This window comes from Chenopodium album, chromosome 15, assembly GCF_948465745.1.
Source record: "Chenopodium album chromosome 15, dcCheAlbu1.1, whole genome shotgun sequence".
Classification (NCBI taxonomy): Eukaryota; Viridiplantae; Streptophyta; class Magnoliopsida; order Caryophyllales; family Amaranthaceae; genus Chenopodium; species Chenopodium album.
The window spans coordinates 45,762,315-45,789,542 of NC_137848.1; the positions used below are offsets into that span (position 1 = coordinate 45,762,315).

The window sequence follows — 27,228 nt, forward strand, 5'->3', positions numbered from 1 at the left end:
CTATGTACTCTCTCCGTATTTAAATAAATACAACATTTTCCTTTTTCGATCATGTTTAAATAAATAAAATATTTCGTTTTTTTAGTAACTTCTCTCTACTTTTTAATAATATTCTCTCTATTTAATTTTAATAATATTCTCTTTCTTTTCTCTCCTCAAACCTATACCCACAACTTATTATTTTAATAAATTTAATTAACCTTTTTAAAACTCCGTAAAAGTTAAAATATTTGATTTATTTAAACACGAAGGGAGTAAGTATTAAGTATATGTGTACATGTTCAATTGTCTAACTTGTCCTTATGTGAAACCACTCTATGATTGTTATTATAGCCTAAAAATTAATTAGACATTGGTTTATTACTTGTCCTTGTGTGAAACCTATCTATGATTGTTATTATGCCTCAAAAATAAGAAGACATAGGTTTATTACTTGGGCTTGTGTGAAACCTCTCTGTGATTGTTATTATGGCCTAAAAAATAATCAGACAAAGGTTTACAAGACAAAATGATGATTTAAATTAGCGGTGTCAATTGGGATGACCGAGTTGAGTTTAGTAAAACTGGGTTAGATCGAATCTTTTTCAAAAAATTATTATATTTATCCGAATCGGAATTTAAAATAATTCGGATTTATTTTGAGAGATTGGGTCGGGTCAAATATGATTTTGACACTTGTGATCTAAACAATAAGAAATGATAAATATATTGATCCGAGGCTTGAATAATTTAATATACTACATAATTCAGAAGATAATACCACGAAAGTTAGGACTCTTAAGAGCGATTATGTGGATCAAACAAAGGAATCAAAATGGCATAAATTGAGATACAAAATTAATCTTACTTCTAGACTTGAAGTCTATTTTAAATAATAAAAGCCCACAACCGAGTACTTGTTATATCCTTGCTAAAACGGCCCAATTTTTAGCAAATACAGTCTAAACGGAAGCTTATTTTTCACCAAAATTAAAATTTTCACTCCAACTATAATAAATTAATAATCCATTTATTTGCATCTAGCAGCCAAAGGTGGACCGCAAAGGCACTTATTATGCTCAAAATTAGCTCGCTTGAACCCCTTCAAACTACTAGGAATGGGGCCGCAAAGCTGGTTATAACTCACATCAACACTCTTCAAGCTTTTCGGCATCGGCGGTATGGAACCGGAAAGCTTATTGTGGGAGACATTAAACTGCGAGAGAGACGACAATGAAGTAACAGATGGTGGGATCGGACCCGATAGTTGGTTAGCGGAGAGATCGACTTCCTTGAGCTTCTTCAACTTGAACAGCTCATTGGGGATAGGCCCGGTTAAGCTATTCATGTCGAGTTCGATATGGTAGAGATTCTTGAGCTTGCCAAAGGACTTGGGGATAGTTCCCGTGACGTTAATGTTATCTGCTAGAATAAAAAAGCCAAGGTAAGGCAGATCACCGAAGTCTGAAGGTATGGTGCCTGAAAGGCCCCATGAGCGGCTGAATGTGACAGTATCGATGCGGCCGTATGCACGGCCGCTCGTGCCACACCCCACGAAACTCCATTCTGAACAACAGTCGGTGTCGTTTTCCCAGTCCGAGAGGCGGCCGTTAGGGCCGCCGAAATGATCGCGGACTTTTAGGAGGACGGCCTTGTCCTGGTCGTTGCATGGTGGAAAGTCGGTGGCGGTAGTGAAGGTGAGGTAAGAGAAGAGGAGAGTGAAATATATGAGAGAGAGTTTTAGAAGCGTCGGCATTGTGATGATAATTGGCTTAAACAGTAAGGAGTTAAGTAAATTTGGGTATAGAATTATGATTTTAAAGGGGTTATTTATAGAAGCATAATATCTTGTCGAGTTTGGATTTATTCTATGGGTGGACCTTACAAAATACAGTAGATTATATTAATATCCAAGATTTGAATAAGATATGGTGTGTCGGGTGTCAATTCGGATGATCGGATCAGATCTGATATGGTTGGATCGGATCGGGTCAATTTTTAAAGTTAAGTCATACTAAATTATTATGTTCACGTGAGTCCAAATTTGAATCTAATATTTTTCAAATCGGATGTGCTTTTGACACCTCGTATGCCCTTAAGTTCTCGATTATATGGTCCACTATTATGTTATTAACGGTTTACCACATAAATGTTACGTTCACCGAAAACATTTCTCATTTGCAAAATAACGCTCTTTTGAAAGTGGGGAAGATATATCATCCTTCCTTCACTCTCTTTCCTTCAAAGTAGTATCCTCTTTGATGTAAAAATGTAAGAGAGGATACTACTTTCAAGAGGAATGCAATATATTTTCTTTGTGAAGAGGATGTTAAATGTTTGGGAGAGGAATGTTGAGTGGGTCAAAACTCATATTTTAATATTTTTTTTAGCCTTCTCCTTCAATGAAACAATTTGCTTATTTATGCTATATGGGTATCATGAAGAATCTTTAAGAGTAACTGTAATTTTTATTATTATCGTAAATGTTAGGGTTTACTACTGTTAATTTTTTTTTTCACTTATTGTCATTGTTTTTATTACTATCACTATATTGTATTAATTAACGAGACATCCATTTTTATTATTGTCAATGTTAGGGTTAATTACTATAATATTTTTTTCCCATTTATTGTCATTGTTTTTTAATTACTGTCTGTGTTTTGTATTTATTAACGATAGTAGATGACATCTGTTTTCATTATTGTCAATGCTAGGATTTGTTATTGTCATTGTTAGTTAATTATTGTCATTGTGTTATAATTAACTTGAAGTAGGGGTATTTAAACTAGGAGAAAGGATCCTCTTTGATGTGTAAAACATATAGAAATAGAAAAAGGATATAGTGGGAAATGATGTAGATGAAAGATAATATGATGTGTCAATAGGAGATTAGGAGAGAGAGTAAAAGAGAGGATATAAGTAGGGCTGTACCCCGATCCAAAATCGGACCGGACCTGTTGGGATCGGGACTTGAATAAAAGAATTTTGAGGACTGGAGACCGGACCTGATTTAACAAGTTCGGTTCCGGGTCAAACCTGATGCAACAGGTCCCGTCCGGGTTTGGACCTGTTTTGTGATTTTTTCGTTTTTTTTAATAAATAACCTATTGGACTTGTATTTGGACCTGTTATGATGATTTTTAGACGTGCTGCATAATTTGGACCTGTTTTGATTTTTGAAAAGAAAAAAGCTTTTTTTATAAAAAAAGCACAATTTTACCGGGTTTCAGGTCTGGACCTGAAAACCCCGGTTTTATACCTGATTCGGACCAAACTCAGAATCCTTGAATTTCAAGAACTGAGACCGGACCTGAATTTACAGATCCGAATCAGGTGCGGTTCCGATTGATTTTCAGGTCCGGTCCTGTTTATGTACACCCTAGATATAAGTATCTTCTTTAATAATCTTGCTCTGAGGGGGGTGGTTTGTGGGTTGGGACTTGGGAGGCTGCTACTGTGCTAGGGCACCCCCTATTTCACAATGTTACCAATGCTATGGGAATGACCCGCCGTCTAAGTAGCACAATGAATACTAGTATGGGACTATGGGCCATGCATATTATCAAAATTATCATGACAGGCTAGGCTACGAATTGGATGGTCCTCTATATTTTCTTTAGTTATCAATTTTTTGGAAAACTTTTAAGGTACGAGTACTATATTTTCTTTAGTTATCAATCTTTTGGAAAACTATTAAGGTACGAGTACAACATGATCAACACCTAGTTCTAGACTTCTAGCCGTGTATGGGCGGTATTAATGGAAGAACAACACACATCTAACTTTGTTTATAAAAGAATGGCATAAGCCGGTACTACAGTAGTTTGTTTGTCTTATTTTTGGACATGACTTAAAATTACAACCAAATACAATTACTTGATTTGCTTTGACTTTAATACTATTCATCATCCTTTCTTTGACCATCTTTTGTGAATAATATGTAAGGAAAAATATATTTGTAGATCTTTTTAAATTCATCTCAATAAGTACTATTATAATTATGGATAATTAAAGTTATTGATCGCTTTTTTATTATTGACAAGCGTGATAAAAGAAACATGTCGAGTAAAAAAAAACAGAGAAAATATATTATATATAAAATTCCAGTAAAAAGTACTCAATTTAGTTAAAAATATTAAAAGTAACTTCAATATAATTGGATAAACTTTGGATTATTCTTAAATCCAAAGAGTTGGGGTATATTTCAGTTGTAGTATATAGTAAAAGATAATTCTAATGTAGTTTTATGACTTTTGACTGCCACAATTTTTAAAAATGTTCAGTTGGGATTATTTATATTTTAATTTATCTTTAATTAAAAATTATTGTAAATATATTTTTATCTTCTACAATTTTTTAATATTTTCAAAGTTTTGAAAATAAAAAAGTATATATATAAAATAATTAAAAAAATAATTTTTAATTAAAATTACTGATTAAAAATAAATAAACTCAATCGCCCATTTTTAAAAAATTATGATAGTCAAAAGTTATAAGACTATATTAGAATTTTCAAATATAGTAAAAGCTCACTTCTAAATTAATTATTCTATTACTCCAATACGAACTATTTATCTATAACAAAGTTTTGATTTCAATTGGAAAATTTTCTGGAAACTTGAGGTTCCTTTCAAATACAAAGTTTTTGTGTGGAATTGCATCCTCTCTATCATCCCTACTGTTTCCCTTCTAGCTACAAAGTACCCTAATTTTGATTCCATTTGTTCAAGATGCAATTCAAACTCGGAAAATTTCATTCACCTTTTTTGAGATTGTTACTCTTCTATTATCCTGTGGAAGATGATCCTAGTAAAGCTTAAGCCTCCTCCCTCTTTTGATTATTCTTCTTTTATGAATTACAATTAGGAGGATTGGCTAACTTTCAATTTTAAACAATCTCAGAAATGGAGATGCACTTTTCTTATGGGAATATGACAAATTTGGAAACTCAGAAATGGAATCATTTTCAAAAAAGAAGTCTATAATTGCAACTCTTTGTTTAACAGATTCATTTTAGATTACCAAATCAACACATTTGTTTTACAGGGTAGTTCAAAGGGTAAGGAAAAGGTTGGGGATCTTGGTGCTTTAATTTCTTCAACTTCATCTAGTTGGAAACCACCAAGGCCTAGCTTCCTGAAGCATAACACAGATGGAGCTTGGAAGAGCATTACTAAAGGTGGAGGTGGAGGAGTCTTCAAAACTGAGAAAGGGACCTGGTACTTTGGGTACTCTAGCAAATACAATGCCCCTTGTGCTTTAGCAACTGAGCTTTATGCTTTGAAGTAGGGATTAAATTATGCAAAAGCTTTTCCCATTCAGTGTATGGAAGTCGAAACTGATGCAAAGGCTATAAATGCTCTGATGGATAAGGAAGCTGATTACTCTCACCATGAACTTGCTGATGTGATCATCGACATAGGAAGGTTGCTATTGAATAGGGACATGGTTATCATTTTCAATCATATTCCTAGAGATTGTAATCAGTTAGCTCACTATCTAGGTCAACATGCTATGGATATGCATCTTGGTCATAAGCCTCATTATGTCATCCCAACTAGTGCTGTTGCAGCTTTTGAAGCAGATCTCTCTGCTCTTGGTAGCCCGTCAGCTACTTAGTCCTAGTCATCTAGATTTCTTATTTGTGGGTTGTATCTATTTTCATCTGTTGTCTAAAAACTTTACTTTTTCTACTTTGGTTTACTTAGTTCATGCTTCTATTTTAGACTTTTCTGAAGGTTTGAACTATAGGTTGTAATTTTATAGGGCATAGCCCTATCTATATACATTTTTTCTTCTGTTGTTGTAGACACCTAATTGTGTCTCCCAAAAAAACCAAACCAAGTGATGAATACCTTTCACGTCATTGATTATCGAACGAAGTGAAAGTGTGAAAAGTCTTGTGTACGGTTGTTTTAATATAAAAATACTTCTTTCTGTTTTCGAAAATGTACTCTATTTATGAAAATGTCTATTCCAATTTAGTTTGTTCCATGATAAGGTTCCAATAATGGTGTAGTTGGATTGGGTTCGAAAAGAGTTTTCCAACGATATATTATAAGCCCAATTCCGATGAATAATGAGGAAGTTATGGCCAAAATACTAAGTTGGGCCCGAAACATGTTTTATAAACGGCCCAATGATCTAGTGGAGGGCCCATTAATTATTATTCCTAAAGTCATTAAGATTGACTTTAATCTTCTAGAATAATCTAGAAGGTTCTTTTAAGTTCTAGCGGAATTAGGATTAATAATTATATTTTTAAAAAATAAAGAATTTTATTCGGAATAAAACAAGTGTTTTTAAAAGAATTAAATCTGATTTTAAAAGAAAAGTACGAATGTTAATTAGTCTAATTTAATTAGATTAAGGACTCTGTATGGCTTAGGGCTAACGCGTGAACCATCGCGAAACGACAGAACCTCACGCCGCGATGAAGCTGTCGCGCCGCGCTAGACCCTGTCGCGCCTCAACAGAAGTAGTTTTATTCCAGATTGGATTCGGTCTTTTTTTGATCATTTTCGGACTATTTTTCTTATAAATAGGGTCGTATTTCCCTGTTTTCAATCATCAACAATCACTATCCCTCTCTTAAGCAATAGCTTATTCTTCCTCCTTCTTTCTAGCCTAGCCCTTTTACGAACACAATACCGCATTCACGAGTCTTAGACACACCTAACCAAGCTCGAAGTTGCTTTCGCCCCAGACGTGAAAGGTTGATAATTTATGAGGGTTTGGTCCCAAATCTAATTTCAATTCTTTGTTTAGATTTACCGTTTAATATTTTCCTTGAAGTTATCAACGTGTGTATTGTTTTGATACAAGGAGATACGAGGCAACTAATTAAGTTGTTTTATTGCTATATTTTTATAAAAAGCATGCTTAAATTATATTAAATCCTAGTATCATGTTAGAATGTTATTTACTGCTTTATAGTATCATGCTTAGGTTACTTCCTATTTCTTTTATCATGTTAGTGTTATGTTAGGGCTAAAGGTTTGATCTTTATTTTTTAGTGACACGCTAGGATTTGTTATTAATCATGTTAGTATCATTCCTAGGATCTTGCTAATATTATTATGCTTTGATGAGATTGAGAATATTATGATGACGATGATGATTTGTTATGTTAATTATTATTATGTTACTTGATATATTATTTTTATTGCTTGATCACGTCTTCTCTTGCAAGTTTAAAGAGAATATGTACCTGAAATAACGCTTAATAAGATAATTAATAATTTGATTTAGGCTAATGTGATTTTAATTCAAGTGATCGCCAATAATAGTCTTGTTTGTGCATTAAATTCAACCAACATAGATTAAACAGGTTTAGGATTAATATATTGTTTGTATGTTAGTCAGAAAGCGCACATGAATATGAGAAGAATAAAGTAAAAGCCTATTTTTAGGGTAGGTTCAATCTCTTTTAAGTTGAATTTGTACCTTCATCCTCGAATATCCAGTCATGGTTCCAGACCACTATGGAGTTAGCGATCTCATGGATCGTGAAGGGGTGTAACCTTCACCCTGTGAACGGTTTACTAGTTCCTAAAACTTGTTGGCGACTCTTTTGCTCTAGCTTTCTTCTCATTGGACACCACCATACTTAAGTGTATGATCATAGTGGAGCTCAAGTGTGGGATGCTTAAAATATTCCCTATAGTTTTTGGCGACTCCACTGGGGAGGATTTCTATTTTAATTCCTAAAATTTATTTTGGCAATAATTTAGAATGAGTGGATGAGACTTGAAAAGTTCTAAGTATTCATGTGCGTAATTTTGACTGACATTATTGGCATAAGCATAAAAAGGTCCGCATTGGATAGACCATCAGTAATGCGTAAAAAACATAGGCTTTTACACGTAGGAAATTTGGGAAATATATTTCACAACTAGAATCGAAATAACGCTACAAAAAACTGGAAAATTCTAAGAACATAAAGCTGCCAAGGCATGTAGGAACTGGCGTAGAGAAAACAGTGCCTGTCACAGTGCAATGGCACTGTCGCTATGCAACAGCAATGTCGCGTGGCGACAGGGTCATCGTCTCGCGACGGTCCTTGTTGTCTCGCGCTAAGTTCTTCCAATACCGAGCCAGAAATCTACCTTCTTACTTTGACCAGTTCTAGTATTGTTTGCTCGATTTTACTTCCTGATTGAGTTTTTCTCACTTTTCTGAACCCATATATGTTCTACATATGGCTATAACCCTCTGGGAATTCACGCTCCATCTACCCAATCGAACGCTCATTGCAACGACGGGTACATCCGAGTTTGTGAATTCACCAAACCATGGAAGCAATTTTAACTTGCGGGGTCTCATACATACGCGCCAACCCTTCCAAAGAAAAGGCTTCCACACGATGCATCTGAATTCATAACCATGGACCCTCTTTGACTAACCCTTATCCTTGAACTTTAGAGAACAAGAGTCATGGTTATGTTGCAAACTCATTGCATCATATTGTGCTTACTTGACTATTTGTGTATCTCTTGCTTGTGCATAACCTACATGTGTTTACACTAACCGTTTGTTTGACTTGTGTTTAAGTCTAAATAAGCTAACTAATGAATAAAGGACTTTGCTTAATTAATTTGAACCAATAAATATGTCTAAAACCGAGTCATAGTTCCTTTGAGTCAACCCGGATTTTTATTCCCGTATACTGCACAAGCGTCAACTTATTTTGGTCATAGACGGAGTTCTAAGAATAGTTACGAGTCGTACAGCCTATGGATCTATAGCCCCTAGTTTTATCTTTAATTAGACGTTGGTTTCGTCCCAATCAGAGTCACAGATCAAAAGTTATGACTAAAATACTACAACCTATCCGGTTTAGTGTATATACATGAGGTCTTAACTTAGTCTTTGTTCGAGTCTAGTCACATAGTCTAGCCACATGGTCATGACACAAGTCTTAACATGTCACATACACTCACTAGTCTTAGCACACACTTCATGTATATGTTACCATGACCATGTCTTAGGTTCATGCATGAGTCGTTCTTTCCGTCATTTGAATTGGGGGTCTACTCTATTTCTGAATTCTTCCATATCTCTCTATCTACATCGTCTTTCCACTCTCCACATGCTTTCTCTATACATATCATTCCCCTCATTCTTCCATGATCTTTCTCCATCTATGCATGTTGAATCGAGTTTGAGTCAAACAATTAACAATAAATATCCATGACTTCCTTTTCCGCAGTACTTGGTCAAGAAGAGAAGGGCGCTTAATCAAGGATAACAACTTCGTTCAAGTTCTACTCTTCGATAAGCCCATCAGACACAGGAAAAAGTTCGTACTAATGACTTCCCAACAAGAAGTTGATGAGTTAAGGCAAAACATGAACAATCTAACTGAGATGATGAAGACCTGTAGGGAATATTTCAAGCATCCCACGCTTGAACCCCATTGTGATCATACACTTAAGCATGGTGGCGTCCAAAGGTAAGAAAGCTAGAGTAAAAAGTCGCCAATAAGTTTTAGGAACTTGTAAACTGTTCACAGGGTGAAGGTTACACCCCTTCACGATCCATGAGATTGCTAACTCTATAGGTCTAGAACCATGACTGGATATTCGGGGATGAAGGTACAAATCCAACCTAAAAGAGATTGAACCTGCCCTAAAAATAGGCCTCTACTTTATTCTTCTCGTATTCATGTGCGCTTTCTGACTAACATACAACCTTTAGATTAACCCTAACCTGTTTAATTTATGTTGGTTGAATATTAATACACAAACAAAACTATTATTGGCGATCACTTGAATTATAATCATATTAACCTAAACAAGATTATTAATTATCTTATTAAGTGTGATTACAAGTACAAATTCCCTTTAATCCTGCAAGAGAGGGCGTGATCAAGCAATAACAACAATATATATCAAGCAACAATAACAATAACAATCATCATCAATCATAATAATCTCAATAAAGAATAATAATAATAGCAAGATCCTAGGCATGATACTAACAAGATTAATAATAAATCCTAGCATGTCACTAAGCATTATAGATCAAAGCTTTACCTCTAACATGATACCAACATGATATAAGGAAAGAATAGGAAGCATCATAGAAACATGCATGATACTAGAAATATTAGTTATTACCCTAAACATGATACTAGGAATCATAAAGACATCCTAATATGATACTAGGAATCAAAGCATGATTTCTATATCAAAATAACATTTAAATTACTTACTTCGATGCCTCGTATCTCTTTCTAATAACAAAATACACGCGTTAGTAACTTCAAGGAAAATAATAAATCAAACAATTAAATTAAATAATTGAAATAGAGATTTGGGACCAAACCCTCAGAAATTATCAACCTTTCACGTCTAGGGCGAAAGCAACTTCGAACTTGGCTAGGTGTATCTAGAACTCGTGAATGTGGAATTTTGTAAGAGGGAAGGTTTAGAAAAAGAAGAGAGAGAAAAAGCTTTTAGTTTTAGAGAGAGAATAGAGATGTTTGTGAATTATTGATTATTGATGATAGAAAACAGGGAGATACGACCCCTATTTATAGAAAAATAGTCCGGAAACAAATCAAGTCCTACTCGGAATAAAACTGGCATCTGTCGCCTGGCGACAGACATCAGCGCCAGGCGACAGACTCTATCGTTTGGCGCTAATTAAAAGATAAAACGCGTCTGTACGCGGAATCCTTTTCTTAATATGATTAAGCAGCAAATTCCGTGTTTAACATAAAACGCTTATTTTATTCCAAGTAAAACTCTTTAAAATATAATTATCAATCCTAATACTATTAGAATTTAAAAAGAACCTTCTAAATATTCTAGAAGATTAAAATCAATCCTAATAACTTTAGGAATAATAATTAATAGGCCCTCCTCTAGATCATTGGGCTGCATATAAAATTCATTTCGAGCCCAATTTAATTCAATCCATAACTTCTTCATTATTCATCGGAATTGGGCTCATAATATATCGTTGGAAAGCTCTTTTCGAGCCTGATCCAACTACACTATTATTGGACCCTTATCATGGACCAAACTAAACTGGACTGAATATTTTCATAAATAAAGTATAAGAAAAGAAATGTTTTCAAAAACAGAAAGAGAGATATTTTAATAAAAAAACATCCACATCACTAAACTTTTCACACCTTCACCTCGTTCGATAATCAAATGACGTGAAAGGTATTCATCACTGGGTTTGGTTTTGGGGAGACACATTTGGGTGTCTACAAGACCATTGCTCTTCAAGTCAATGACCCAGCAAAACAACAACAGATGGAGCGAATGGAAGAAAGCTTGAGCAAGCTCTCCAATGACTATAAGTTCCAGAGGATTAGCTCACAAGGGGTCTCAGTGGACAAGGAACTTCTTTTGCAGAATTTCAATGCCAATGACATCCCTAGGTTCAAGCCAACCGACAACCCCTACTTCCACTTAAGAGCTTTGAAACTATAATGAACATTAAGGGGATTGATAGGAAGGTTTTTCACTCTTTGTTCTTACTATCTCTAAAAACCGTTTGTCAACAATGGTTCTTTTTCCTTGAAAAAGAGAAAACCTCTTCTTGGGATGGCATAATAAACGCTTTCATGGATTGATACAAATGCAACGCTCAAGTCGAAACTGACCATAGAGAACTTGAGATGTTGAAGCAAAAAGAAAATGAAGGATTCACTTCTTTCTTTAATAAGTGGAGAGAAACTTCCGCTAAAATGGTTTAGGTGCCCACTGAGAAAGAATCTGTAAGGATGTTCATATAAAACCTTCAAGAAAAGTGCTCAAAGCATCTCAAATATCAAAGTAACTTGAATACTTTCAAGGTCGTCTATGACATAAGAATTAACATTGAAGACGACCTTGCAAAGCAAAAAGCTGCTAACAACTCCAACAGTGGCTGGATAGGAAAGAAGAACGACAATCCTTCTTCTTCCGAAAACACCCACTCTAGTAACAATGTTAGTACCTTTGACCTCAATGAAGTCTTAGCCATGGATAATTAAGGACCTAAAAAGCAACTAAGGAAATACTTCACCCCTATTAGGATGAGCTATGATACCGCTTTCGATCGACTCCATGCCAAGGGACTCATTACTCCCATTGGACCTATTCAAGATCCCGCACTTGAAAAGAGGTTGCCTAATTGGAACCCAGACACACACTACAAGTTTTACCAAGGTAGGGGTCATACTACTGAGAGCTATTGGAAGCTAAAAGAGGCCATCCAATATTTGATTGATAATAACAAACTTCCCATACCTCTAGCTGGTAAGAAGACCGAGTGATGATAAAGCACAAGACACAAGGCGGGCTACAACGACAAGATGTCATGACCTTTTTTTTTTTCATTTTTATTCCTCCTTTCCCCAATAAGTCTAGAATAGACTCCTTTTGTTTTCCTTAGATTTATTTTGTAGAATTTTTCTTTTTCCCTCTTAATAAAATGAGCATTTCTTTCCTTGCATATGATCATTGTATTAAAAATAAAAAAAAAACCGTTGGACTAAGCACAAGGTATACTAATGATTTGAGGCACCCCTTGTAGCCATATCGTATCATCTTCACCCTTCACATATAAATCCTTTCTTAATAAAACACTTTGAGCCTCGTCTCACGATAAACCTTTCTTTCTTCAACCCACATCTACCTAACCTTGGGACGGGATGGTGTGCAATTTATGCAATTTCAAAAGCTTGAGTGATTTCAAAAGATTAAAATAGCAAAAAGCAATAAAAATATAAAAGTGTGCAAAAGGGCAAGTGTTTTAATGTCTTTGATATGAATATGCTTTGGTATGAACACGTCTCGTATTGCGTCTCTTATCGAGTGCTGGGTATCGTGCCTAAGAAACATGAATGCCAAGTGAGTGACAGACCGCATGATCGGGATTTCCCAAACTTATCAAAAAAAGATTCAAATAAAAAAAAAGAAAGCAAAAAAAAAAAAATATAGTAAATGCAAAAAAAAAAAAAACAAAAAATAGCTTAAAAGTGAGGAAACCTCAAACATAAAATATAAAGATTACAAAAGCAAGGTTGCACACCTTGGGGGCTTATCTAGGGTCTTGAGTCTTTATCCCCTTCTTCTTCAACCTGTAGCCTAACCACGTTACAACTCTTAAAAGATCTCTTTGAGGTATACACACACTTGTGCGAGGTTCGGCTAGAGCTACGTTCGGCCTGATTCCTATCAGATACTTAGGCAACCTCACATTGGGGTGCAGCCGTAATAAAAATGCATTCATTCACATTCACATTCATACATGATCATATCAAGGGATCTCCAATGTTCATCCCTATCCTCTTAGAGCTAGACTTGGGGGCTTGATCCCCACATCATTAGCTTACCTATCCTAAGAGTCACCATTATTTGACTCTTCTCAAATACTTTTCCGCACACTTAGCCCTTGCGGCCGAGCTTTAATGTCACTTTCATACACATCACAGATACATGACCAAATAATCCTACCTTTAGAAACCCTTTGTCATGAAATCTTGACGCAACGTTGAAGCATTCATGCCTTATCATATCAAAATCACTCATCATTCATAAACATCATTGCATCACAAAGTATGAAGAGCTTAGCCTCCGTGCCTAAGTTATCTAAATACTTTCATCACCGAGTCAACAATTGATATAGCCTAGGATGCTACAATCCTTGCACCATGAGATACAACATCAGCACATACATTTAACTAAACTCATTCAACATGCACCACAAACACTCAAACACTTCACTTCTTCCTTTTCGCGTCTTTCTTTTTTAGGAGAAAGTCGGTACCCTCCACAAAATGACGAAATTTTTTTGCTTTTCTGCATTTTGAGTCAAGCACATCACAATGCAATGCACACATGAGTCATGTACACTAAGTCATGTCGTGTCGAGTAGAGTCTTACACTTTGAGTCATGATGAAGTCAAAACACATTGAGTCGAGTTCACACAATGAATAACGCCAAGCTTTGGGTCAACCTTAAGATAATTATAAACATGAGCAAAGTCCTATAGCCGAAAATATAGCTGCAGGTACATTAAGCGCAAATGAACGAGCAGAAAAAAGCCCTGACTTGGATTCGAGCACAACGTAGCACAATGCACCCTGATGCAACAGAATACACTATGACGTATCGCGACAAACCTGTCGCGGCGTGATAGACCTGTCGCTGCGCGATGGCTCTTATTCGCCCGCGTCAGTCTTTGATGGTCTCACGACTTGGATTGGTCGGTCCGTGACTAATCCGTTTGAGCCTTTTGATAGCATTTGAGCAATTGATAGATATCAGAGTAGTGATTGGCCCGATTACATTTGATTGATGATTGGCCTGATGACGATCAAAAGAAGAAGATTTGAAAATTGATTCAGAGCATTTGAGTAGTGATTGATCATAGTCATAAAGAATCCCTAGGATGGAAGATTTCTATAGAAATGGACTTGAAGATCGAAGAATCTTAAGATAAGGTTCTTTCCAAAGCTAGAAACGTCAATTACTGCTAAGAATAGGGACAAGAAAAATTTGAAGACTCAAGATGAAGAAGTCTTTGACAGGGGGGCTTTAAGGTTAAAGTGTCTCTCGCTTGGATTTGAGAAAGACGTTTTAAGATGAAGCGGTCTTCGATAGCTTTCACTATGATTGAGGAGGTTATCATTTGATTTGAGAAGATGCACGAGATGGGAGATCTTCGATAGCTTTCGTTATAGTTGAGGAGGTTATCATTTGATTTGAGAAGATGGCACGAGATGGGCGATTTTCGATGGCTTTTGCTAAGATTGTGGAGGTTGTCATTTGGTTTAAGAAGATAGCACGAGATGGGCGATCTTCGATAGCTTTTGCTAAGATTGTGGAATTTGTCACCCAGATTTAAGAAGAACGGTTCGTGATGAGGCGGTCTTCGACGACATTTGCTATGATTGTGAAGGTTGTCACCATGATTCAAAAAAATAGCTCGTGATGTAGAAGCAATGATAGACGAGGTTCCCTAGGATGTGGAAGATTGTCACAACAAAATTGAGGATCGTTACAAGCAGAATGGTCTTCGACGACGTTCCCTAGGATGTGGAGAGTTGTCACAAACAACTGAAGATGGCTACAAGCAGAGTTATCTTCGATGATGTCCCCTAGGATGAGAAAGATCGTTATAAAAACTGAAGATGGCTACAAGTAGAGTTATCTTCGACAGTTTTTACTGAGATGAGGGAAATTGTCAAAAAAATCGGAAGATGACTACAAGCGGAGTTATCTTCGATCGTATTCCCTAGGATGTGGAAGATAGTCACAAAACGGCAGAAGGTTGAGACAAGCGGAGCAATCTTCGATGGTGTTCCCTAAGATGTGGAAGACTATCACAACGGAAAATATCCCCTAGCTTGAGGAAGGTCGTCACAACAGCATGCAGCAACAAAAACGGTTACCCTAGAGACGTGTACTCGACGGTGCAAGATACGCGTTTCTTAACTCTTTTATCTATTTAAATAACGCTAGTTTGCAAGTATCGGTGTTACAAGAATGATTTAGGATCGTAGAACGTTCTGAATCATTCTCCGTCCCTATCGCTACTTTGACTTTTATTTTCGAAACATGCGTTTCTCCAAACTCAGTCAAAGTGGGGGCTTCTGTAGACACCTAATTGTGTCTCCCCTAAAAACCAAACCCAGTGATGAATACCTTTCACGTCATTGATTATCAAACGAAGTGAAAGTGTGAAACGCCTTGTGATGCGGTTGTTTTAATATAAAAATACTTCTTTCTGTTTTTGAAAATTTACTCTATTTATGAAAATGTCTGGTTCAATTTAGTTTGGTTCATGACAAGGGTCCAATAAGGGTGTAGTTGGATTGGGTTCGAAAAGATCTTTCCAATGATATATTATAAGCCCAATTCCGATGAATAATGAGGAAGTTATGACCAAAATACTAAGTTAGGGCAGAAATAAGTTTTATATACGGCCCAATGATCTAGTGGAGGTCCCGTTAATTATTATTCCTAAAGTCATTAAGATTGAATTTAATCTTCTAGAATAATCTAGAAGGTTCGTTTAAGTTCTAGCAGAACTAGGATTAATAATTATATTTTTAGAAAATAAAGAATTTTATTTGGAATAAAACAAGTGTTTTAAAAGAATTAAATCTGATTTTAAAAAATAAGTACGGACGTTAATTATTCAACTTTAATTAGATTAAGAACTCTGTACGGCTTTGGGCTAACGCGTGAACCATCGCGAAACGACAGAACCTCGCGCCGCGATGAAGCTGTCGCGCCACGACAAAGCTGTCGTGCCACGTTGGACCCTGTCACGCCACGACAGAAGTAGTTTTATTTCAGATTGGATTCGGTCTTTTTCTAATCGTTTACGGACTATTTTTCTTATAAATAGGGTCGTATTTCCCTGTTTTCAATCATCAACACTCACCATCTCTGTCTCTTAAGCAATAGCTTATTCTTTCTCCCTTTTTCTAGCCTAGCCTTTTTACAAACACATTACCGTATTCACGAGTCTTAGACACACCTAATCAAGCTCGAAGTTGCCTTCGCCCTAGACGTGAAAGGTTGATAATTTATGAGGGTTTGGTCGCAAATCTTATTTCAATTCTTTGATTAGATTTACCATTTAATATTTTCCTTGAAGTTACTAACGTGTGTATTGTTTTGATAGAAAGAGATACGAGGAAACAAAGTAAGTTGTTTTATTGCTATATTTTTATAGAAAACATGCTTAAATTATATTAATTCCTAATCATGTTAGGATGTTATCTATTGCTTTATAGTACCATGCTTAGATTGCTTCCTATTTCTTTTATCATGTTAGTGTCATGTTAAGGTTAAAACTTTGATCTTTATTGTTTAGTGACATGCTAGGATTTGTTATTAATCATGTAAGTATCATGCCTAGGATCTTGCTAATATTATTATGCTTTGATGGGATTGAGAATATTATGATGATGATGTTTCTTGTGTTAATTATTATTATGTTGCTTGATATATTATTGTTTTTTCTTGATCACGCCCTCCCTTGCAAGTTTAAAGGGAATTTGTACTTGAAATCACACTTAATAAGATAATTAATAATTTGATTTAGGCTAATGTGATTTTAATTCAAGTGATCCCCAATAATAGTCTTGTTTGTGCATTAATATTCAACCAACATAGATTAAACAGGTTTAGGATTAATATATTGTTTGTATGCTAGTCAGAAAGCGCACATGAATATGAGAAGAATAAAGTAAAGGCCTATTTTTAGGGCAGGTTCAATCTCTTTTAGGTTGAATTTGTACCTTCATCCCCGAATATCCAGTCATTGTTCCATACCACTATGGAGTTAGCGATCTCATGGATCGTGAAGGGGTGTAACCTTCACCCTATGAACGGTTTATAAGTTTCTAAAACTTGTTGGCGACTCTTTTGCTCTAACTTCCTTCCCTTTGGACGCCACCATACTTAAGTGTATGATCATAGTGGGGCTCAAGTGTGGGATGCTTGAAATATTCCCTACAGTTGTGTTAAAAAAATATCAATAACAACAACGTATACATTTTTTTGCATCCAGCGGCCAAAGGAAGACCGCAAGGCACTTATTATGTTCAAAGCGTGCTCGTCCGAACCCCTTCAAACCACTTGGAATGGGGCCGCAAAGCTGGTTGTAACTCACATCTACGCTCTTCAAGCTCTTTGGCATCAGCAGTATGGAACCGGAAACCTTATTGTGAGAGACGTTAAAATACGAAAGAGACGACAATGAAGTAACAGAAGGTGTGATCAGCATTGTTAGTTGGTTTTCAGAGAGATTGATTTCTTTGAGCTTCTTTAACTTAAAAAACTCATCAGGGATCAGCCTGGTTCAGCTATTCATGTCGAGTTCGACGTGGTTGAGATTTTTTAGCTTGCCTAGGGACTTTGGGATAGTCTTTGTAATGTTGATGTTATCTGCTATAATTAAAAAGCCGAGTTAAAGCAGATCACCAATGTCTTAAGGTATAGTGCCTGAAAGGCCCCGGGATCGGCTAAGCCTGACGGTGTTGATGTGACCGTATGCATGGCCGCTCATACCGCATGACACAAAATTCCATTCTGAATAACAGTATGTGTCGTTTCTCTAGTCGGAGAGGCGGCCATTAGGGCCGCTGAAATGATCACGGATGTTTAGTAGGACGTTCTTGTCTTGGGGGTTGCATGGTGGAAAGTCAGTTGCGGTAGTGAAGGTAAGGTGAAAGAAGGAAGTGTAAATATAGGAGAGGGGATTTTAGAAGTGTAGGCATTTTGAATGATAATTAAGTTAAACATAAACAATAAGGAGTTGGGTAAGTTTGGCCGTTTGGGTATTTCATCTTCCGGTGATGCCTACACTTCTAAAATGCCACCGTTTGTAGGATATTAGATACAAACGGTCAAACTTTAATGTGATGTTGATATTAGATAGAAACGGTCAAAATGCATATAGGAGAGGGGATTTTAGAATTGTAGGCCACGATGGTGATGGTGATGTTGATGGGGCTGTTTCACCTTCCGGTGACGCTCAATTGGATGATTCTTCCCCTAAACCGAATTAAGTGAGAATTTTTTTATTTATTGTTTTGGATTTTTAATGGGTTTTGTTTGAATTTTAATTTTGTAGTGAATTTGGGGTGTTTTTGTTGGGATTTTTTTTTCTTGCTGATTTGATTGTTTAAACGATTGTTCTTTTGATTTTTCTGGGTTTTCTTTGATGTGTTTTGTTCAATTTGTGATTTTGAGTTGAATTTAACATTTTTTTAATGTACATACATTAAAAAACATACTGTATAATGTAAAGAACATATAATTCAAACTCAAATAATATATTATGCTCGCATTCTTTATAAATGTCTATAATATTTGTTTTTCCGCCCATGTTCTTTAAAATGTGGCTAATGTTCTTTCTGGGTGCACCGTACACATGGTGCACTAGGTGTACCATAAAAATTTCATAATTTTAGTTTGGTACCAAAATACCAAGAAATATAAGCAATTATATTCTTGTATCAAATCAAACTTTAGGTATTAATGTGAGATTTTACAGTGTATGGCTGCGGCTTGCTAATGTATTAAATATAAATAACTTGTCATAAAATTGAATTAATTGATCCCAATATCAAGTAGCGAGCTTAATTTTGACTCAAATTGAGATATAATTATAATAATATTAGGAAATTCCCATAAATTTGATAATGCAATTTAATTACCATATATTTAGGATGGAGTTCATCCTATATTAACCGAAAACCCACGTACTATAAGAAGTGAATTCAACAATAACGATGGCACGATGCTAATAAAAATAGGAAAATTTGTCAAAAAAAATCTTTTAAAAGCACCATTTTACGAAAAAAAAACCTTTTCAAAGCTTTTTTTGTTATAAAAAACTCGATTTTTAGCATTTTAGCAAAAGAAATTCAGATTGTAAATTTTTTTTTGTTGAAAACAAACAATTACCTCTAATTCACTTAGTTAACATCTAATTTCTTCTAATAACTTTCTAATCTTCACTTAATCATTTGATAATTAAATTAGTTAATAAATAAATAAATGAATAAAAACCACAACTCTAACCACCAATAGCCACCCCACTCCATTTCCCCCTCCCATGGCAGTAGCCCCCACCACCAACTGAGCCGCCACCTAGGTCCCTCACCGCCGGCTACCCCCTCCCTTATCCCCTTACCCTCTCTTTTCTTCTTCATCAATTTCCTCCAAAAAAATCCCATCTTCATCTTTCTCTCTCCTCAATCTAGGTCATCATCAATGACTTCTCCCTCTCATTTCACTAAATTATCTCATAAATACCGTAATTTATCAATCCTAACTTCGAATTTCTCTCTCCTCCTTCCACCGCCATATCCGCCATTGATGTGATACGTTACAGTCGCAAGCCGGAGAATTTCCAATAGAGTAAAGCTACATGGCGTCGCGAGGTTTCTCCAGCGAGTGAGTAATCTGAGTGGGGCGGTTTTGTTGTGGGTGTTGACGACGGGAGTAGGCTAGCTAGTGGTAAGGTGTGGCTGGGATGGTTTTTGTGGGATAGAGGTAGCGATTCTGGTGGCTCAGCAGGGGGAGGGAGCTGCTGCCATGGTGGGGTAGTGGGGGTATTTATTTTATTTTTTATTTATTTATAAATTAATCCAATTATCAAATGGTTAAGTGAGCGTTAGAAGGTGATTAGAAGAAATTAGATGTTAATTAAAAAAAATTAGTGGCGCTAGGTTTCTAAACAAAAATTTTAAATTCGGATTTTTTTTTTAACGATAAAACTTTTAAAAGGTTTTTATTTTCACAAAATAGTGTATTTAAAAGATTTTTTTTTGTCAAATTTTCCTTAATAATAAAAATTGTTTTAGGCAAGTTATATTGTATTGATAAGAACAGCAATATGACTATAGTTATGCTATAACACATTAATGAGACAGTAAACCTACCTTGAATAATAATCCCTCTAGAAGCCGCCGCCAGTCCACTTATCCTTAGACGTCCACTTGCATGCGCATAACTGATTGACTGCATATATATAAGATAACGTACTTTATTAAAAGATAGTCTTCTACGGTTCTACGTACCCACATGTTATAATAAGCCATACGGTGGGCAATTTACCCCCAGATTATGTATCCAAGATAATTTACTACCAAGGGTTTGTAAAATAGAAATTCTTGCTCAAGTGTATAACCTTTGTTTATCTTTTCAAATAAATAAAACAAATTTAGCTTAAAGCAAGAAATTGTTTTGTTCTATACCTCAAATTGTACTGTAGTTCATAAGCACTTTCATACCCGCTCACGCTTAGGTAATTCACAGATGGTAGCACAAGTAAGAGATGATAATTTAGAAAGAGAAAAGTTTGCTATTCCCTCAACTCCAACATAATTGAAATGTTGAATTTTTTTTTTTAATTATTCATAGACTTACTTTTATCATAGTATATAATAACATATTTAAAATAAAATTTGTCATGAATTATGTTATTAAATAATTATTAATATAAAGTCTCATAACAAAAACTTTTTAATATTTTTACTAATAATTTATTATTTATATAATAAAGGTCAGATCAGACTAGGGTGATAATGAGACTGAGCTATTCGTGAACTATTCGAGCTCGATTTGGTTAAAGCTCGGTTTAACGAGACAAGCTCAATTAAAATATATATATTAAAAATACAAATTTTAAATATATAAATATATTTTTTTTAATAATTTCTTTAAAGTTTTACACTAATATGAAGTACGGAGTAAAAGATTGTTAGTGAGGTTTAGAATTTACTGTTGTGGTTTACAGCTCATAGTTTGTTTTAACCCTAACTAAAGCTCCACAACTTCACTGCTCCATAGTCCACACTCCACACCAATCTCACGCACAGTCGTCATCCCATTCCCGTCAAACACTCAAACAAGCACAATTTCACCTTCTCTCATAGCAAACTTCCTTCGTCGATTAGTGTTCATCATCATCTACTCACCATCGATTAGTGCTTACCATTGTCTTCTCATTGTCGACTAGTGCTCACCGTCGTCTACTCACCTTTGATCAGTGCTCGCCGTCATCTACTCATCTTCGATAAGCGGTCATCATTGTCTACTCAACTATGGCAAGAAGCCAGTTCTAGGAGGTTGAAGTCGAGCTAAAACTCGAGCTTGAGCCAAGCATAAATAAACTAAAAAACTTCAAGCTTGAGCCGAGCTTGGCCTAGCTGAACTTGGGTTAGAGTCTTGAGCTCGAGCTGAGCCTAAGTTTCTTAAGCTCGAAGAGCTTAGAGCTCGATCTCAAGCCCCCTTTGTGAGAAACGAGCTCAAGTCGAGCCTAACACTATTCGGGCTCGGCTAGAAAATTTAACACCCCTAATTAGGTCAGACTAGTAGTGCATTGACATGTGTGTCATATTTATTCATGATAATTTATTTTGGAATAGATGGTGTAATTAGTATTCTCATATCTTTTTTTTTTTTTTTTTTGGCTCTACTCACTTGCATTATGTAGTAATACTAAAGCATTTTCATGTGTGTCAAATTTGACTGTATCAATTATTTTGGGACAAAACGAGTAAGTGAAAATAACAAAAAAAAAAGAGTAATAATTGACAAATTTTTCATTGACATGTAACAAAAACTTTAAGATAAATATGCAACAATTTTCTTTTAAAAAAAACAAAATATATGCAACACTTCAATTCATTTACTATAGTTATGCTCAATTGCTCATACACTATAGCGCATTATGTTATTAAAAATACATAGGCCATGATGGGAATGATCCATCAAAAGCGTACTAATTGCATGGCGCTAATGGTGGACCGCACAAGCACTTGTTATTTGAAAACATGGCTGGTTTGAATTGTTTTAACCGCCTACCAGTTGGTATCTGCCCACAAAGCTGGTTGAAGCTCACGTCTATACTCTTTAACGGCAATTGGCCTAGTCGTTTTGGAAGAGATCCATAAATTTTGTTATGGCTTACGTCGAGATGTGCCAAATTTTGTGGAAGATCAACCTTAGAGAAGTTGAAGCTAAAGAGATTATGATCAATGTCTAGGGTGGTTAACGCTGTCTTGTCCCTAGAAAACAAAAACGAGGCGTCTCCTGTGAACTTGTTGTGGTAGAGATTTAGCTCGATGATGTTAGCATTCCCAAATGACCTTGGGATTGGTCCGGATAAATTGTTGTAGTATATGGAAAAGTAATTTATTACAGGGGTTTTGAAGGAGCCGAAGGAGGCAGGGATGGAGCCGGTGAGCTGGTTTAGGCCAAGGTTGATCGCGAATAGGTTGGGGAGTTGAGAGAGGGAAGGTGGGATAGGGCCAGTAAGCTTATTGTCGAGGAGGTAAAGTTCACTTAAGTTTTTCATATAGCCAAAGAAGGCTGGGATGTGACCAGATAGGTGGTTTGAGGCAAGGGAGACTAGCTTAAGCTTGTGTAGTTTGCTAAGTGAAGAAGGAATTTGGCCTATAAGATTGTTGGATCCAAGATCAAGGTACTCTAGGTGTTGAAGTTGGCTAAGGAAATCCGGAATTGGGCCACTTAGGTTGTTCCCGTTAAGGTCAAGGTGTTGAAGGGTCTTTAACTTCCCTAAACTTGGAGGTATAGGACCAGAGACGTGGGGAAAGCTCCCAAAAGAAAGGAATTGGAGGTATGGGAGCTCTCCTATGGCAGGTGGGATCTCACCTATAACATCATCGGCAATGCTAACTGCAAGCATAGTAACACGGCCGTGTGCATCACATTGGATCTCAGTCCAATTGGTACAACAATCAGTGTCAGGATCCCAGGTGGCGAACACAGAGGCATTGTGAAAATGGTGTTTGATCTCAAGGAGGGTGTTTTTATCATGTGAATTACACACGTTGGCCGAGGAAACTAGGTTCGAGGATGAAAGAAAGAGTAAGAAAGTGCAAGTAAATAAGAGAAGAGAGCATTTTAATGTAGGAGCATGCATGTTTAAATGGGCTACTTATTTTCTTATGTAATAAATACAAACTGTGATTGGTGCAATATATAAGTTAGGTACAAGATTAGATGCAAAAGGAGTCGCTATATAAGCAGATACTATATATGTCAATATGAAGCATTGCATCAAATTGAATCCAATAATGGAGAGGTATGTAGCATATAGTTGCATAACAATAATACATGCACTTATTTGCAAGTTGATGAATGTAGATAAGTGGGATTTCAGGCGGCGGCCCGAGGCATAATAATGATAATCATATTGGTGTTTTGGTCAAGAATATCCTGCCTATAGGCCCTATAACAATTTTAAGAGCATTATTATTGATGCATGTACCAAAAGAAATTCACCCCACTCAATAATATCTCCATATTTTTTTTAAAGGAAAGATACACAGAAGTTAGGAAATTCTTCTCTTAAAACTAACCCTTAACTTAATAGAATTAATAAAAAATAAAAAAAAAAAAAATTACTATCTAAAAAGAGATCTATATCTTGATGGATTTGCATGTAATGACCCAAGGAAGCAACATAATCTGTTGCTCGATTGCCTTCTCTATAAATGTGCTCGGAGTACCCACAACGAAAATGACGAAAAAGATCTTTGACGTCATAGATCAATAGGTGAATCTTTCAGGGACACTGAGCTTTACCTTGCAAAATGTGAATAATAAGCGTTATCACCTTCAATTAAAATATTAAAAAAATTATGGGCGCAGGCCAAAAGGAGCCCATTTCGGAGGGCTATAACTTCAGCATTTAAAGGAGTAGTCGTTCCTAAATTAAACGTATGACTACAAACGTTGTTAATTGACGCATATATATATCAACATCTCTTGAAATATAACTATGTTAAGGGTTGTTTTTTTTAAAAAATTAATTTTATCACACATTATTACTAGTATATAGACTAAAACTAGCAAGAGGAAGTGGAAGGAGCATTTAATTAAATATATTAACAAGAAAGCAAAACAAAACTAAAATTAACAAGCTTTCCTAAGAATGTTTATGTGTCACGTGGCATGGATAGCACCCTCCTCTCGTGCAAATGCTTGAATATATTTCTCACCTCTTAATTCAAAAAATAAACTCGTGTGTGACCCGGACATTGTTCTGAGTGTTACTTTGAGTATTTTTTAAAAAATAATTAAAGAGCTTGAAAGACCTGTTGATCATTTAATTGTCAATAAATTATATACAATGATAACAATAAATTAGTTTTGTTTTTTTATTATTATTTATGTGGATAGGTAAAACATGATTTTTTTTGTACCATAATAAGTATAGATACTACTATTGCAAGGTAATGAACACGCGGCCTTTAGAAAAAATTTAAGAATTTAACCTCTAATTCAATATATATCTCATCAATGTTTAATGTTTCAAAACAAATTTAAAGATTATAAACTTTTAAACATATTCTGTTAAAAGATATAGATAAATAGTTAGATTTCCAACACATTTATATTAGGAAAAATTACTTTAAATAATCCAACATTTGCCCCATTCTCCCAAAATAAACCAACTTTTGGATTATTCCAGAATAACCCAACCTTTATACCCCTTCTTCCCACATCACACCTTGCAGGTCACATATCCAATACAACCGGTTATAAGTGCTATGTTTCATGATTGGTTTTCTTTTTTACAAAAAAAAAGTTTACTTTTTAAAAAAAAAAACTCAAAAAAAATTACAAAAAAACTCTACCTTCTTTCTTCTTTCTTCTTTCTCTCCCTTCCCCGATCACGAGATTCACCACCCCATAGCCACCACCATCCTTCTTTCTCTCTCCTTTCCTAGCTTCCGTGGCCTTCCTCTATTACCACTTCACCCCCTTTAACGTACCCAACAACAACAACACCTTTAGCCACCACAAACCTTGAGCCACCACCACCAACACACACACGCCACCGCCACCAGGCTAACATACCCAAGAGAGAGAAAAATAGAGAATAAAAAAAGAGGACAACACAAAAAAAAAACCAAGAGGGTGAAAGTAAAGACTTAGAGAGAGAAGAAGAAGAGGAAACGAAAGGTAAAGGAAAGCAAAGATCTTTTGATTTTTTTTAGAAGATCTGAAGAAGAAAAAGTAATTGATTTTGCCAGAGTTGTTGATTTTGTCACAGGCCAAGTGCGTAGGTGGCTAAAGGTTTTTGGTGGGGGGCTGATTTTTTATGGGTGAGGGGTTATTTCGATGGTGTGGCGTTGCGTATTGAGTGGGCAGAGGGCTGATTTTGTGAGGATCAGGGTTGTTTCAGAGGTTGGGGTTGTTTATAGGTGAGTAATGGTTTGTTTTGGGAGTTGGGTTTGGGGGTTGATTTAATTGCGTGAGGGTGGGTTTGTTAAGAGGTGGGTGAGAGGTTATTTTGGGGTGGAGGGGGGTTGAAGTCAGCTGGCTGAGGAGCGGTAGGTGCATGGTGGCTGTTTTAGTGCTAGCGATGGCCAAAGGTGTAGTGGTGGTTGTTTGTGGTGTAAGGTGGTCAAGGGTGGTGAACGGAGTTGGAGCTTTGGGTGGTGGTAATGGAGGAAGATGATGGAAAATGGTAAAAGGAAGGAGAGGGAAAGGGATGACCGGTTGTTTAGGTCATCGATCATTTGAGTTAATTTTGGGAAGAAGGGTATAAAGTGATAGGAATGGTATCCTTCGAACAAGTGTATTACTCCGATGGAGAGTTCAGAGCTATAGGAAAGCTATTTATTCAGTAAGTTCAAGTGATAGGAATGCCTAGGTGGAGGCCGCTTCCGATAAGTAATATTAATGCATAATTAATATTACATCTTAATCTTTATTGAACCCCTCGGGTCACACCCAAGTAACTAACGATCCGACACGACGAAATTAATTCGAAAGGAATTAAAGAGTCGCTCGAGTAACAAATATTTAGACATCGAAAATCGAGCTAGAAGCGTCGAAACCGAGCGTCACATGTCGAGTCGAATTAACTAAAGAAGCAACAGTAAAATCACTAATTAATTAACAATTTACCGAAATACCCCCTAGCATCGAATGCCCCGAGCAAACCGAGTGCTAGGGGCATTTGGTAAAGTAAGGTGGCTAGCATGCGCGCCAAGCCGAGCCTAGCATGGCTGGCTAGGGGCTGCAGCATGCTAGCGCACCATGGCTAGCATGTGTGTGGCAGTCGCAGCATGCAAGCAGCCCAGCACGCATGGCGTTAAGGCCAGCCACACACAGCAGCAGTGTAGCGCGCATGGTGCTGCGCCTAGCCGCAGCATGCTAGCAGCCCAGCACGCATGGCGCTACGACCAGCCGCACACAGTAGCAGCGTAGCGCATATGGTACTGCGCCCAGCCGCACGTAGAAGTAGGCCAGCCGCACACCAAGCGCCAGCTGGGCTGCTTGGGTGCCTTGGCTCGGCCTGCCACGTGGCGGCAGCCCATTGGGGCATGTGGGAGTGTATAGCCAGTTCTTGGGAAGCCTTGGGGATTGGTCCCCCTTTTCCCTTGTGGTCCTTACCTAACCCATCCTCTTAGAATACCACTTGTTGATTAATTATTTGTGGCTATTTTCTTTTGTTTTTTATTTAAAAATAAAAGGAGAAAATTGATTTTACCAACTCTCTCACATTGATAGGAGAGTAGATTTCTCACTTGAGTTTCCCTATAAATATCTCATTTAGGAAATGGGAAAACTCACTTCAATAAGAGCAAACCTATAATCTCATTAATTACTCGGGTAGTCTTTTTGATCGGACTTGGCTAACCTCCAAGTAGTAGACCGGTCGGGTCGCGTTGTGGGTGGACTTCATCGGAGGTCCTCGCCATTTGTGAGGCTCGACTTTCTCAAGTAAGAGCT

At 36.4% G+C, this 27,228-nt stretch overlaps 2 protein-coding genes and 1 pseudogene across 2 annotated transcripts; all 3 read right to left on the bottom strand.

Moving 5' to 3' along the window:
* Positions 1-824: 824 nt before the first annotated feature.
* LOC145582339 (leucine-rich repeat protein FLOR 1-like) lies at positions 825-1,794 on the bottom strand. Its single transcript, XM_081639345.1, has one exon. It carries the CDS (start codon positions 1,733-1,735, stop codon positions 1,010-1,012), a length of 726 nt encoding a protein of 241 aa, XP_081495471.1. The 5' UTR covers positions 1,736-1,794; the 3' UTR covers positions 825-1,009.
* Positions 1,795-17,465: 15,671 nt separating this feature from the next.
* On the bottom strand, positions 17,466-18,163 carry LOC145581278 (uncharacterized; annotated as a pseudogene).
* Positions 18,164-22,037: 3,874 nt separating this feature from the next.
* Positions 22,038-23,477, bottom strand: LOC145582340 (polygalacturonase inhibitor 1-like). The gene has a single exon (XM_081639346.1). It carries the CDS (start codon positions 23,399-23,401, stop codon positions 22,238-22,240), a length of 1,164 nt encoding a protein of 387 aa, XP_081495472.1. The 5' UTR covers positions 23,402-23,477; the 3' UTR covers positions 22,038-22,237.
* Positions 23,478-27,228: the final 3,751 nt, after the last annotated feature.

Bases quoted from the DNA above. Each gene is read 5' to 3' on its own strand.
- LOC145582339 (XM_081639345.1), bottom strand. From the start codon at position 1,735: ATGCCGACGCTTCTAAAACTCTCTCTCATATATTTCACTCTCCTCTTC.
- LOC145582340 (XM_081639346.1), bottom strand. From the start codon at position 23,401: ATGCATGCTCCTACATTAAAATGCTCTCTTCTCTTATTTACTTGCACT.